Source organism: Salmo salar, chromosome ssa04 (genome assembly GCF_905237065.1).
Source record: "Salmo salar chromosome ssa04, Ssal_v3.1, whole genome shotgun sequence".
Taxonomy (NCBI): domain Eukaryota; kingdom Metazoa; phylum Chordata; class Actinopteri; order Salmoniformes; family Salmonidae; genus Salmo; species Salmo salar.
In genome coordinates this window covers 12,580,545-12,592,957 of record NC_059445.1, presented here as the reverse complement: position 1 = coordinate 12,592,957, position 12,413 = coordinate 12,580,545, and the positions used below count along the sequence as shown (strand labels likewise).

General features: G+C 47.4%; 1 protein-coding gene across 2 annotated transcripts in view; it reads right to left on the bottom strand.

Annotated features, from left to right (window-relative positions):
- LOC106602318 (centlein) overlaps positions 1–12,413 on the bottom strand; it is a 195,106-nt gene that overhangs the window by 72,132 nt on the left and 110,561 nt on the right. For both annotated transcript variants that reach the window (XM_045716502.1, XM_045716503.1), the window contains exons 14-15: positions 6,645–6,745; positions 3,268–3,359 (exon numbers count right to left, since the gene is read on the bottom strand). In XM_045716502.1, coding sequence (XP_045572458.1) covers positions 3,268–3,359; positions 6,645–6,745 — 193 coding nt within the window. The remainder of the gene's footprint in view (positions 1–3,267; positions 3,360–6,644; positions 6,746–12,413) is intronic.

The following is a 12,413-nucleotide window of genomic DNA, read 5'->3' as shown; positions in this document are numbered from 1 at the left end:
AGACATCTGACTGCTAGCCCCCCCCCCAGAGAGGCTACAGACATCTGACAGCTAGCCCCCCCCTCCAGAGAGGCTACAGACATCTGACTGCTAGCCCCCCCTCCCCAGAGAGGCTACAGACATCTGACTGCTAGCCCCCCCCCCAGAGAGGCTACAGACATCTGACTGCTAGCCCCCCCCCTCCTAGAGAGGCTACAGACATCTGACTGCTAGCCCCCCCCTCCTAGAGAGGCTACAGACATCTGACTGCTAGCCCCCCCCCCCTAGAGAGGCTACAGACATCTGACTGCTAGCCCCCCCCCAGAGAGGCTACAGACATCTGACTGCTAGCCCCCCCCTCCTAGAGAGGCTACAGACATCTGACTGCTAGCCCCCCCCCCAGAGAGGCTACAGACATCTGACTGCTAGCCCCCCCTAGAGAGGCTACAGACATCTGACTGCTAGCCCCCCCCTCCCTAGAGAGGCTACAGACATCTGACTGCTAGCCCCCCCCTCCTAGAGAGGCTACAGACATCTGACTGCTAGCCCCCCCCCTCCTAGAGAGGCTACAGACATCTGACTGCTAGCCCCCCCTCCTAGAGAGGCTACAGACATCTGACTGCTAGCCCCCCCCTCCTAGAGAGGCTACAGACATCTGACTGCTAGCCCCCCCCTCCTAGAGAGGCTACAGACATCTGACTGCTAGCCCCCCCCCTCCTAGAGAGGCTACAGACATCTGACAGCTAGCCCCCCCCAGAGAGGCTACAGACATCTGACTGCTAGCCCCCCCCTCCTAGAGAGGCTACAGACATCTGACTGCTAGCCCCCCCCTCCCTAGAGAGGCTACAGACATCTGACTGCTAGCCCCCCCCCTCCTAGAGAGGCTACAGACATCTGACTGCTAGCCCCCCCCCCAGAGAGGCTACAGACATCTGACTGCTAGCCCCCCCCCAGAGAGGCTACAGACATCTGACAGCTAGCCCCCCCCTCCTAGAGAGGCTACAGACATCTGACTGCTAGCCCCCCCCCTCCTAGAGAGGCTACAGACATCTGACTGCTAGTCCCCCCCCTCCTAGAGAGGCTACAGACATCTGACAGCTAGCCCCCCCCCCAGAGAGGCTACAGACATCTGACTGCTAGCCCCCCCCCCAGAGAGGCTACAGACATCTGACTGCTAGCCCCCCCCTCCTAGAGAGGCTACAGACATCTGACTGCTAGCCCCCCCTCCCTAGAGAGGCTACAGACATCTGACTGCTAGCCCCCCCCTCCTAGAGAGGCTACAGACATCTGACTGCTAGCCCCCCCCCCAGCGAGGCTACAGACATCTGACTGCTAGCCCCCCCCCCAGCGAGGCTACAGACATCTGACTGCTAGCCCCCCCCAGAGAGGCTACAGACATCTGACAGCTAGCCCCCCCTCCTAGAGAGGCTACAGACATCTGACTGCTAGCCCCCCCCTCCCTAGAGAGGCTACAGACATCTGACTGCTAGCCCCCCCCCCCAGAGAGGCTACAGACATCTGACAGCTAGCCCCCCCCAGAGAGGCTACAGACATCTGACTGCTAGCCCCCCCCTCCTAGAGAGGCTACAGACATCTGACTGCTAGCCCCCCCCTCCTAGAGAGGCTACAGACATCTGACTGCTAGCCCCCCCCCCCAGAGAGGCTACAGACATCTGACTGCTAGCCCCCCCCCTCCTAGAGAGGCTACAGACATCTGACAGCTAGCCCCCCCCCCAGAGAGGCTACAGACATCTGACTGCTAGCCCCCCCCTCCTAGAGAGGCTACAGACATCTGACTGCTAGCCCCCCCCCAGAGAGGCTACAGACATCTGACAGCTAGCCCCCCCCTCCTAGAGAGGCTACAGACATCTGACTGCTAGCCCCCCCCAGAGAGGCTACAGACATCTGACTGCTAGCCCCCCCCCAGAGAGGCTACAGACATCTGACAGCTAGCCCCCCCCCTAGAGAGGCTACAGACATCTAACTGCTAGCCCCCCCCCTCCTAGAGAGGCTACAGACATCTGACTGCTAGCCCCCCCCAGAGAGGCTACAGACATCTGACTGCTAGCCCCCCCCCTAGAGAGGCTACAGACATCTGACAGCTAGCCCCCCCTCCAGAGAGGCTACAGACATCTGACTGCTAGCCCCCCCAGAGAGGCTACAGACATCTGACTGCTAGCCCCCCCCCCTCCTAGAGAGGCTACAGACATCTGACTGCTAACCCCCCCCCCACTCCTAGAGAGGCTACAGACATCTGACTGCTAACCCCCCCCTCCTAGAGAGGCTACAGACATCTGACTGCTAGCCCCCAGACCAGTCACCTATCACTAAACACTGAAAACAGGACCACCCCTTTGTCTCTTTGGTTGGAACGGTGAAACAGAACAGTGGATACCTGCTGGGTGTAGCTATACCCCCAGGCAATCTCTCTCTTTTATTGGGCACGGCTCTGCCCTAAGCTTAAGCAGCACGGTACCATTCAAACAAAATTAGAGCGGCTTTCCGGCCCGCCTGATCATCGATTTACATTGAGTCGGGGCGACATAAAATTTCACGCACACACACATACAGTGCATGCTCCTCACCGGGCCTCCCCAAAATGTCTTTCCATTACCCACCATGTCTGGATAGCATAAATGAGTGCTGCTCCTCTCCTCCCCTCCTCCCTCTCCCGACCCCTGTTGGTTGTTATACTAACATGGTACTGTCACTCTGTAATAGAAGCCATGACAGTCTCCATTAAACCGCCCGCCATATGGCATTTGTTGGCGCTAGGCGCCTTGGCATCATCTGCTAGAAATGATTCCGGAACAATTTAATTCCCCGTTAAAATAGTTCCCTGTGTCCCTCTCAATCCTCTTCAACATACCACTGCATGACTGTTATGGGCGTATGAGCACGCTTTTACATCCCCTCTTAACATCCCCCGAACGGCACTTCACCAACGTCATTGTGGAGGATTATCACACTCACAGTGAGTGATGGGGTCTGGGAAGAAGTCATTTAAAAAACATTATTTGTGGTTGTTTTGTAGTTCTCAGAGGAAAGCCTTTGCAACCAATAGCAGACATTGAATACTTTTCAAATATGTTTTTCTAATTGTTATTTTGGCCAGAAAAATGCCTGCTCAACGACAAAACATCCACATAAAACTTCCAAGAGCCGAGACAGTATTTTTCTCCCCACTTCAGTGTTACAGAAATAACTTAAGTGGGTATTGTGGTGAGGAAGACTTTTGTCTTGCCGGGTTTCTTTTATTTGGCGGTGACAAAGAGCACTTTACTGTACCTTCTTCAGCGACTGCTCCACTCTCTCGGCAGAGGGCTTTTTGGGAGTGCTGTTCTTGACCTCCGGATCGGCTGCCACTTTGTGAAGAAGCTCTGCCAACGAGGACAAAGCATGTTATTGTGACACGAAGACAAGACAAGTGTCTGCTTCCTTTCAGCCAGCCACATAGGTAGATGAAAAAGAGGAAAAAAAGATATTATTAAACACATTTTTATGAATTATGTCTAATTGATTTCTTTTCGCGCCGTAAGCCTATTCTGTAGGCTACTTGTTCTTTTCTGAAAATAGTGTCAGAAAAGAACACATGACTTGCCAGTGTCTGACTGTCAACCTTTGAATCCTCCATGTAAGTTCAAGACAAGAGAGCTCTAAATTATATCACTTTGGCAATTATTCAGAAATCTAAAACTATTATAAAATGACAACGCAAAGAGAAATTGAAGACAGTGATTTGTCATATTAGGGGATTAGAATCAATAAATCTACCCTAGAATATCCATTTCCATTCTAAAACCCCAGGACATAGTCTTTATCAAGCCCCATTAATAATACAGGTCTTATATTTTATCTAAGCATCCACTAGCATGTTCAATCAAAAGCAGACATTGGTGAAAACACAACCCCCTCACACCGGAGATCTTAAACAAACGTGGAGAAATGTTCAATTCCCCTGTGAACACACAAACCCTGGCTGCCCTGCTTTCTTTGTAGCCCACCATGCATCCACACCCAGTAGAATAACTCCTCTCCAACGAATAAAATCTGCCTTTATTGGGAGCAGTTCAACAAGTCATTATTATGTTTTTTAACATTCACCGGTGAAGAAGACGAAGAACAAGTATGTGAGTAGATTCCCCTGCTGCTACAAGCGAGAAAGAATACATTTAAAAATCACAAAAGGAATAGGAGTTTGTCTGTTTTGTGTGTGAACTACCCTCTTTTTTGACCCCAAAAATTAAAATAAAAAGGTTGAGGCAAAACAATAACGAAGACAAAACTTTTCCGCCTCCCTTCACTCCTTCTTGTTAAACTTTCATGGCCGTACAAGGAAACTCATTTGTCAGATGAGGTTGAAAATGTTAAATATTCAGGCACTCTACTTTTCCGGTCAGTTGACCTTTTGTCGTGAGATGCAGGAGAAAGAGGTGAGAGAGCGAGAGGTAGAGAGAAAGAAAGAGGTGGATCCACTCTTCTCCTTTGCTCCTCCCTCCATTCTCCTTTGCATGGCCAAGGAAAGGAAAGGGAAGTTTGTTACTTCAAATTAGCCGTCTCTTTTGTCTCCGCCGGCTTGTCACATCCAATCAGACCAGAGCCCAAATAAGCGAGGGCTGCCGCGCAGCGCTGTGTACATAACCAGATAGGGAGACAATTATCCCGCTCGCACCCGGGCTGGGGGGTGGCTGGGGAGTTGGCACCTCGGCACTAGTACCTTGATATGGAGGGAGTCAGTGGCTCTCTAGTCACTTTGCTTTGGAGGAGGTCCCAATGCTATAGCATTCATTAACGTCTAACGGCTCAAATGTCTTCTCAACCCCATCACCTCCTCCTCCGCGCCTCCGTCTCCCGCCCCTTACGGGCCAAGCCACAAAGGTCTCCGCCACGGAGCGCTGTCTTTCATCTGTTTGCTTTCATTAGCGGGATTGTGATGGGGTTGGGTTGCTGCTTGAACCTTTCTCTCCCTTTGATCGGGTCAGAAGGGTTCCGCAAGAGTCAATTCCGGGGCCGCTTGTAAACGTGTTCTATGGATCTCTGGGTTTCTGCTGCCAGGGCCTGATTCGGGCTGCTACAGTGTTGGTTTATGATGAGCTGGCCTCAGAGTTAGCAATTTCAATTTACATCTTGTGTGTCAATCAATTACATAATCACTTTAGTCACAATCAATCCTTGGGATTAACTTAAAAGGGCCAAACTGTGATATTTCTAGACAATTTTTAAAATCGGGATTGGGCCTTTATGTTATTATGAAGTGAAAGGCAGTAGTATAAATCATAAACATTCTGTGGCTGCAGCCGTGCTTTCACTCGGGTGGTGCCGTGTAGAGATTATAGGTCTCTAATTTGGTTGATTGGGTGACAGACAGGATACAATATTAAACCATTACTTTCAAAGCCAGTCTATCTCAGCTTTTCTGATTATGCCATTGATTGTCAATGGGATCCGCCATCTTAATTAGTGGCGTCCTTTGTAGCCCTGGTTTTGCATTTGGCCGACAGACACCATCATTAATCATCAGGTAAATTAAAGTGATGGAGAACAGATTGGTTATTGAACTTGTTAATTAAAAGGGCCACTGTAGTAGGTTATTCAGTATTTGACAAAGCGATGCAGATTGGGAGTCCCAAATGGCACCCTTTTCCCTATATAGTGCACAACTTTTGACCAGCACATATGACTATGATAAAAGGTAGTGCACTATGTAAGGAATAGGGTGCCATTTGGGACACAGACAAATTGATGCATGTTCTATGATTAGGAGGGGAGGTATGCACTATGCAAAGAAGATGCGTTCTTTTTGATATCCCAGTCCATTTAGAACAGGTTGATCAGTCTTTAATTGAATTGTCCTGTTAATTCCACTGAAGATGTGGTGTTCAACCCCCACAAAAAAAGTAGCTGAGGAGGTACAACATCACAAGCACGTCAGAACACTACCGTTCAACAGATGTTCGACCTACGTATGTTAAACTAACATATGTGCCGTTATTCAGTGTTTTTTGGGGGGGGCCCTTACACCACCCCCCCTCTTCTGGGAAAAAATAAACATTGTTTTTACAGCTTTTTCTTTTGTTGTTACACACATGTTGTTACATGTACATTCTACACACATTCTACATACGTTTTTTTTAAACAGTAGTTACATAGCAAGAATAAAGTAATTTGATATTTCGATATACATGACATATAGAGACTTATACATTATAAATCGTGTTTTCATTCAAAACTATTATAGAACATGAGCTTATAAACCCACCCCTCAGTCAGTGTTTCCTCTTTGACTTGTTCAGCCTAAAGACAATATCCAGGGGTGTTGCTTCATACCTACAGTACGCTTGAGATTGAAAACCAATACATTCTTTCAGACAAGGAGAAATGGGGCAAAACAGCTTGATGGGGTTCTGATCTGTCAGTCAGCCTCTAGATGAGAGTGTGGACCATTGAGTTGGATAGAGGGCACACTTGCCACAAAGCCTTTTTTAGCATGGACAGCACAATTGAATGCATTCATCATTTCACTGAGTGGGACTTCTAATATTATAACGAGGGTCACACAATTCCACCCAGGTCAGCAAGACGGATCAGCCAATGGATTATAATCCTGAGCAAACATTGGGTGGGCTTTCTTTCCAACTCTATGGTGTGGAAGTGAAAAGGCTCACCTTGTTGTTCGTTCTGAAGACACAGCCTCAGCTCCTGTACAGTGGCCCGGTCCATAGCAGCCTGGACCCGCAACACATCCAGCTCCTCCTCTAGGTTAGTCCTACCACCACACACGTCAAAAAACAACACTTAAAACAACACAGTGTTTTTCTTCAAGACTTTAGTGACAGGAAGGGCAGTTTCTGTGTCAGACTTGCCCTCCTCTTCTCTCAACACACCTGGACCCAAGGAAAGGATACATCTGGTTACATTCCTGTAAATGCCACTTCTAATTCCACATTACAACCATTGACTGTATGTGACGCCTCCATTTTACTTTTAACCTGACAACCGTGGCATCAAATCCTCCTCTACGATACCGCGATGATTAATATGAAGAGGAAAACCAGCTAATTAAGGCTGGATTTAATTCATATGGAAATCAAAGTGACAAGAAACATGAAACCCAGGTAAGGAGGTACAATGTGTGTGTGTGTGTGTGTGTGTGTGTGTGTGTGTATGAGCCCAATTAACTCTCTGCGATTAGCTTGATTCCCGCTAAAGGCTAATTAAGAGGAAAGGAGCCATGCTCGAGACTCTTGCACTTTCAAGTTATTATTAGGACCCAAAAAGAAGTCTGCGGAGGATATGAGTATAGGTCCCGCTGAGACCGTCGCACCTGAAAACACACACCTCGTTCCCCGCCCCTTCACTCCACAGCCCCATGCACCCGGGGAGATGGAGAAGACAGAGAGAGAAACACTGTCTGTGTCAACTACTGTTTCAGTGGCATCCTATCACTCAACCTGATTTCCTTTTCCTGACTGACTGACTGACTGGTGGCTCATGTAATACAGGTTCAACTAGGAGCATGGAACGGTCCAGTAATGAAACCTTACACACCTCCAGACCAGCGCCATATGAGTGTGGTCGTGTCAGCTTGGACCCTGGTTCTGTTAGTAAACACACATGGTGAGGGCCTTCTGGTGTTCTGTTCTGTGCTGTTCCGTCCATTCCGTTCTTTCTTCAATGATGTCTTCATTTACATAAACATGGACTGCTAAATGTTCTTACTGGTAGTTGGCAATAAAATGTGATTAGTTCTCAGTTAGGGATAGGTTAGGTAGTAGGCTTGAGGTGTGTGAAATGGCTCAGGGTTCACCACAGTTATACAGTGTGAACCAAGGCCTAGTTTTAAGTTGTATTAGTCGTATGTACAGGATACACATGGTATACACTGTCTAACTAAATACTTGCAGGTTCCTTCTGGACAATAAGATATAATAACAGACGAATGACCTAACGTACCCACAGCTTAAATAAATCCACAAATGACCCTCTCTGGGGGGTGAGACAGAGAGAATGCGGATGGATACGTGTCGCTGCTTCACTATAGATTTTCCTCTATAAATGAGCTGCAGTCGATGCAGGCTCCAGCTCCCAGCACTGCCCTGAGAATACTATTATGTATCCATACAGCCCATTAATGGGACAAATTAACTGAAATGTGGAACGGGCCAATTTCTTCTAATGTTTCTCTTTTACGCCTTGTCCGATGCCGGCCGTATCGACGTGACACCGAAGTTCATATTGAAGACACTCTGTTAGTTGAAGGATGAACATGTTTCTCTCAGTGATCCCGGATTAGATTCCAGATGGGGTTTTGTTTTGTGTCCGGGGACCTTCTGGTTTCCCACCATGACACCCTAGTAAAGGACCAGTATAGGAGAGATATTAAACATATCTAATACATGAATGCAGTCAGTGTGTGGCCCAATACGCCACACACAAGCAAGCAAACAGAGACAAATTCCCTTGAAGGCGGCTACCGGTAGATGACTGTCCTTAGATCCTAAAAAGACATCATAGGTGACAGTACTATGAAGCACTCTAAGCAAAACTTATCTTATTCCTCAACCCAACTAGATCACCTTCTACTGTATCTGCTCTCCCTCTCAACCAAACATTTACCTCACATCTCCAGCGTGGTGAGCTGTGGTGTTAGGCCTCTGGGCTGCAGTGTGAACACCGCTTTATTAGCCCTCAATCCAGCAGCCAGTACTGGAGGTCTCTTCAGACCCAACAGTTGTTCAATTAAAATACAGACCAAGGCCTGATGCAAATTCCAGTTTTTTTTGTCAACTGCATATAAATTGTTTTATGAGAGGTTGCTAACTCCCATCTCCCTCCCGTTCCATTCGCCCCCTTCTCCGTTTCCCTCTCCCTCTCGCTTCATAGGCTTGTGTGATTCCTTAGTGTGAATGCATCAATTTGAATAACAGATGTTTATTTGCAGTCTATTTGGTTCCCTGGGGGGAGGGGGGAGCGTGGCCCTCTCTAGAGGGTTGAGAGGCTGGTTGGATGTTAGATATTTCTTCGAATAAATACATAAGGAAGAGGGGGTAACACCAGGGTTGCCTGAGGAGTGTCTGTATCTATCAGCGCACCACACACAGGAGAACGGCTCAGAGTAAAATGAGTAGAAACAACAGCCAACTCCCCTGTTGTTCTGAGATCAGATACATAATGTACTACTCTTAGCTATAGAACAGTGGTGGGGAAAATCATGGCACTAAAATCTACGGAAGTCAATATTTCGAGGTGCTTGAATAAACGCATTCAAGGTGCATTTCCTATAGCAGTAATTGATTGCTCCTCTCTACATTACAATATCCTCTTCTGGGCTTCATCACTGATATTTTCGGCGTCCAAAATAGCACCCTATTCCCTATATAGTGAACTACTTTTGGCCGCATGTAACGTGTGAATAGGATGCCATTTCAGATGCAGCCATTGACTTCTGTTTACTGGTCAAACAGGCATGCGTAAGGACACACTTGATCCACTACAGTGGCCCTCCAGAACACTACTGATAGGTAGACTTTAATAATCCTAAAACAGATGCTTTCCTGTCCAACCCTTGACAGCAGGATAGAACAGTGTTTGTGGTCAATCACACATCCTGTTCTCTCTTTTTCCCCTTTCTCTTCTGTTCAAATAAAGCCAGCAAATCCATCTCCAATTCCCTCATAACGCCTCGCCTGAGGTAGAATACAAACTCAGCAGGCTTGAAAGCGGAAAAAACAAACGCTTTTACCTCTGCTAGCATCAAAACGAAAGAATACAGACGGAACAGATGCGTTCTGCTTGGTAATGATGGCTCTGTATTGTACGTCTCTGTTTCGCTGTTTGTTAAAACCCTTCTCTCCTGAAATACAGTAGTAGCATCGGAGCCAGCCGAGCCCTGAGCCATCTATTCCAAGTCATTTGATCTTTTCTCTACCTGTGTTCCTCTAGAGTAGACTAACAGAGCTTAGAGCACACACTGCCAGCTCCGACCCACCAGGGATCACAGAGCAGTACATCATCTTTTGACCGTTGTGCTTTTCACGCGCCAGGCCTTCCCTCGATCTCACTCTCTCCCATTTCATGCTTGGCACATAAAAACATAGAACAGAGAGAGAGAAAGAAAGAGTGAGTGAGAAAGAGAGAGAGAGGGGGTAAAAAAAAACACTTCTAGCACTTTCTATGACTAGAGAAGAGAGTGCGTCAGTTCCCCCCTGAAGAAGAGGTGAGGAAAGACATCATTTTGAGTCAGAGGGGAATTCCCCTCTCTCTCTGCAGCTTTAAGCCCAGAAAGGCAAGAGTCTGTCTGTGTGTCCATACCAAATTACACCCTATTCTCTATTAAGTGCACTACGTTTGACCAGGGCCCATAGGGCTCTGGTCAAATGTTGTGCACTATATAAGGAATAGGATGCCATTTGGGACACAGGCTGTGTCTAGTACCGACGGGGAGGGAGGACGGATAAGCCTCCACTGTCAGCAGTAAAGTGTTGTAGTTCATACAGCTCTCTGTTCTCGTGGCCACGGGCCATAATGCAACAACAACAGTGAAGCAGTGAGTCACTGAGCGGAGCCAGAGCACACCTCTCCCTCCTCAGCCACAGGGCATTGATACGGGAGGTAAATAGGCCTCCAGGTTCAGGCACTAGTGGGGTGGACTAGTGAAAACGGTTAAGGAGGTCCATTGTGCCCGCCGCATTAAAATACCAGATTTGAGATTTCAGACCTTAAGAACAATATTTTTGTTAAGTATGATCTCATCTGATGATGGCATCTGTCAATATTGACATTACAACATACAAATACCACAAAAAGTAGACTGAACCCTGCTGCGTTTATACTACTGTTCAGTGTGTAGTGTTATGGTATCTGTTTGCATGTCGTAAAGTGACACAACACACAGTATCTGACTAAACAGGTAGATATCACTGTAGGGATGTACTTTCTCAGCTTGGTCCTGTGAAATGTGCTTATTATCCATGTTGATGTTTCACAGCACAGCTTTAGTTCCCATGCCTTCTGAGCGTCGGCTGGCCGCGGTACAATCCAGACAGCAGGCAGGCTAGGGCTTGCCTCATAATTACCCAGTAAGTGTGCAGCAAAGTTTCAAAGAATAATTCATTTAGCAAATAATGAATAAAGGAGGCACTTAGGTGGTCGGTTATCAAAACAAACATAAAACATTTTCTTCTTTGTGTGTGTGTGTGTGTGTGTGTGTGTGTGTGTGTGTGTGTGTGTGTGTGTGTGTGTGTGTGTGTGTGTGTGTGTGTGTGTGTGTGTCTGTCTGTCTGCCCCGTGCGTCCCTCCCCCTAACACTCCCTGGTCCGGGGGGCAAAATACACTCATTACTCCTAATACATTTTAGCAATCAAGATGAAAGGAGAGAGAAAATACATCGCAGAGAGAAAGAGAGAGAGCAGAAAACCCGGGTAAACTTTATTAAACTTCATTAGAGTCAAACGTCTCCACCACGTCTGTAATGGTCACTCTCAGTAGAGGGAGCTTCTTCGCCACTCCGTTATTCCTACAAATCATCTCAAAGGCTTTTTATCCAACAGTAATAGCTGCCTAATTTATGCTTTGATGTCGACTGAGTGTACCGTCTTTAGTGTGAGGGCGCCGCCTGCCGCGGAGCGCGCCGCGTAGCCAGTGTTTAGTCTGTTTACGAGGGCCTAAATAATCCCTGCCTCCCTTTCACCCACAGACCGCTAACAACAATTAACGAGCGGCGGACAACCAGAGGACTACCAGAGACAGAACCATAATGAAGGGAGATAAAATTAACCCATGGCGAATCAACATTCCTCTCCCAACCCACTCCCGCCCTGCCTCTCCTCCACCAACGACAAAGAGGACATTTCAATCTGAATGCCTGGCCGGCGCTCCGGCGGCTTTCCGCTTTATTTGCTCATTCGCAATTGAAGTAATTCAGATCATTCTCCTCCAGAGTGTGCTTCATGTTTGAGAGCCCATATTTGAAACAGGGGTCTCTGTCTGAGGAGTACAACAATTGATGATTAAATAAAGAAGAGAGAGAAAGATTTCCTGCTGACTGCCTAATTTGATATCAAACCGATGGTAGAGTGGTCCCAATGGAAAAAGTCAAGTCTTCTATCAGGACCACTTCAAACCTGGGAGGGTAAATAGGCCTGTTTTAGGGCTATCAGGAGAGTCAGGGGAGTCTATAGACCTTGACACAACAAACCAAGGGTAAACCCAGTTTATACATTGAAACAGTGATCAGAGTGAGATTACAAATAAATCTATGATCTGTTTGATATAGACACAACAACAACAAAGGAAACAAACAATGTTATGACAGAGGGAATTTACACTGCCGATGTGACTCTACCCACACACTCACACACTGACACTCCAACACACACATACACACTTACACTCCAACACACACATACACACACACTTACACTGACACTCCAACA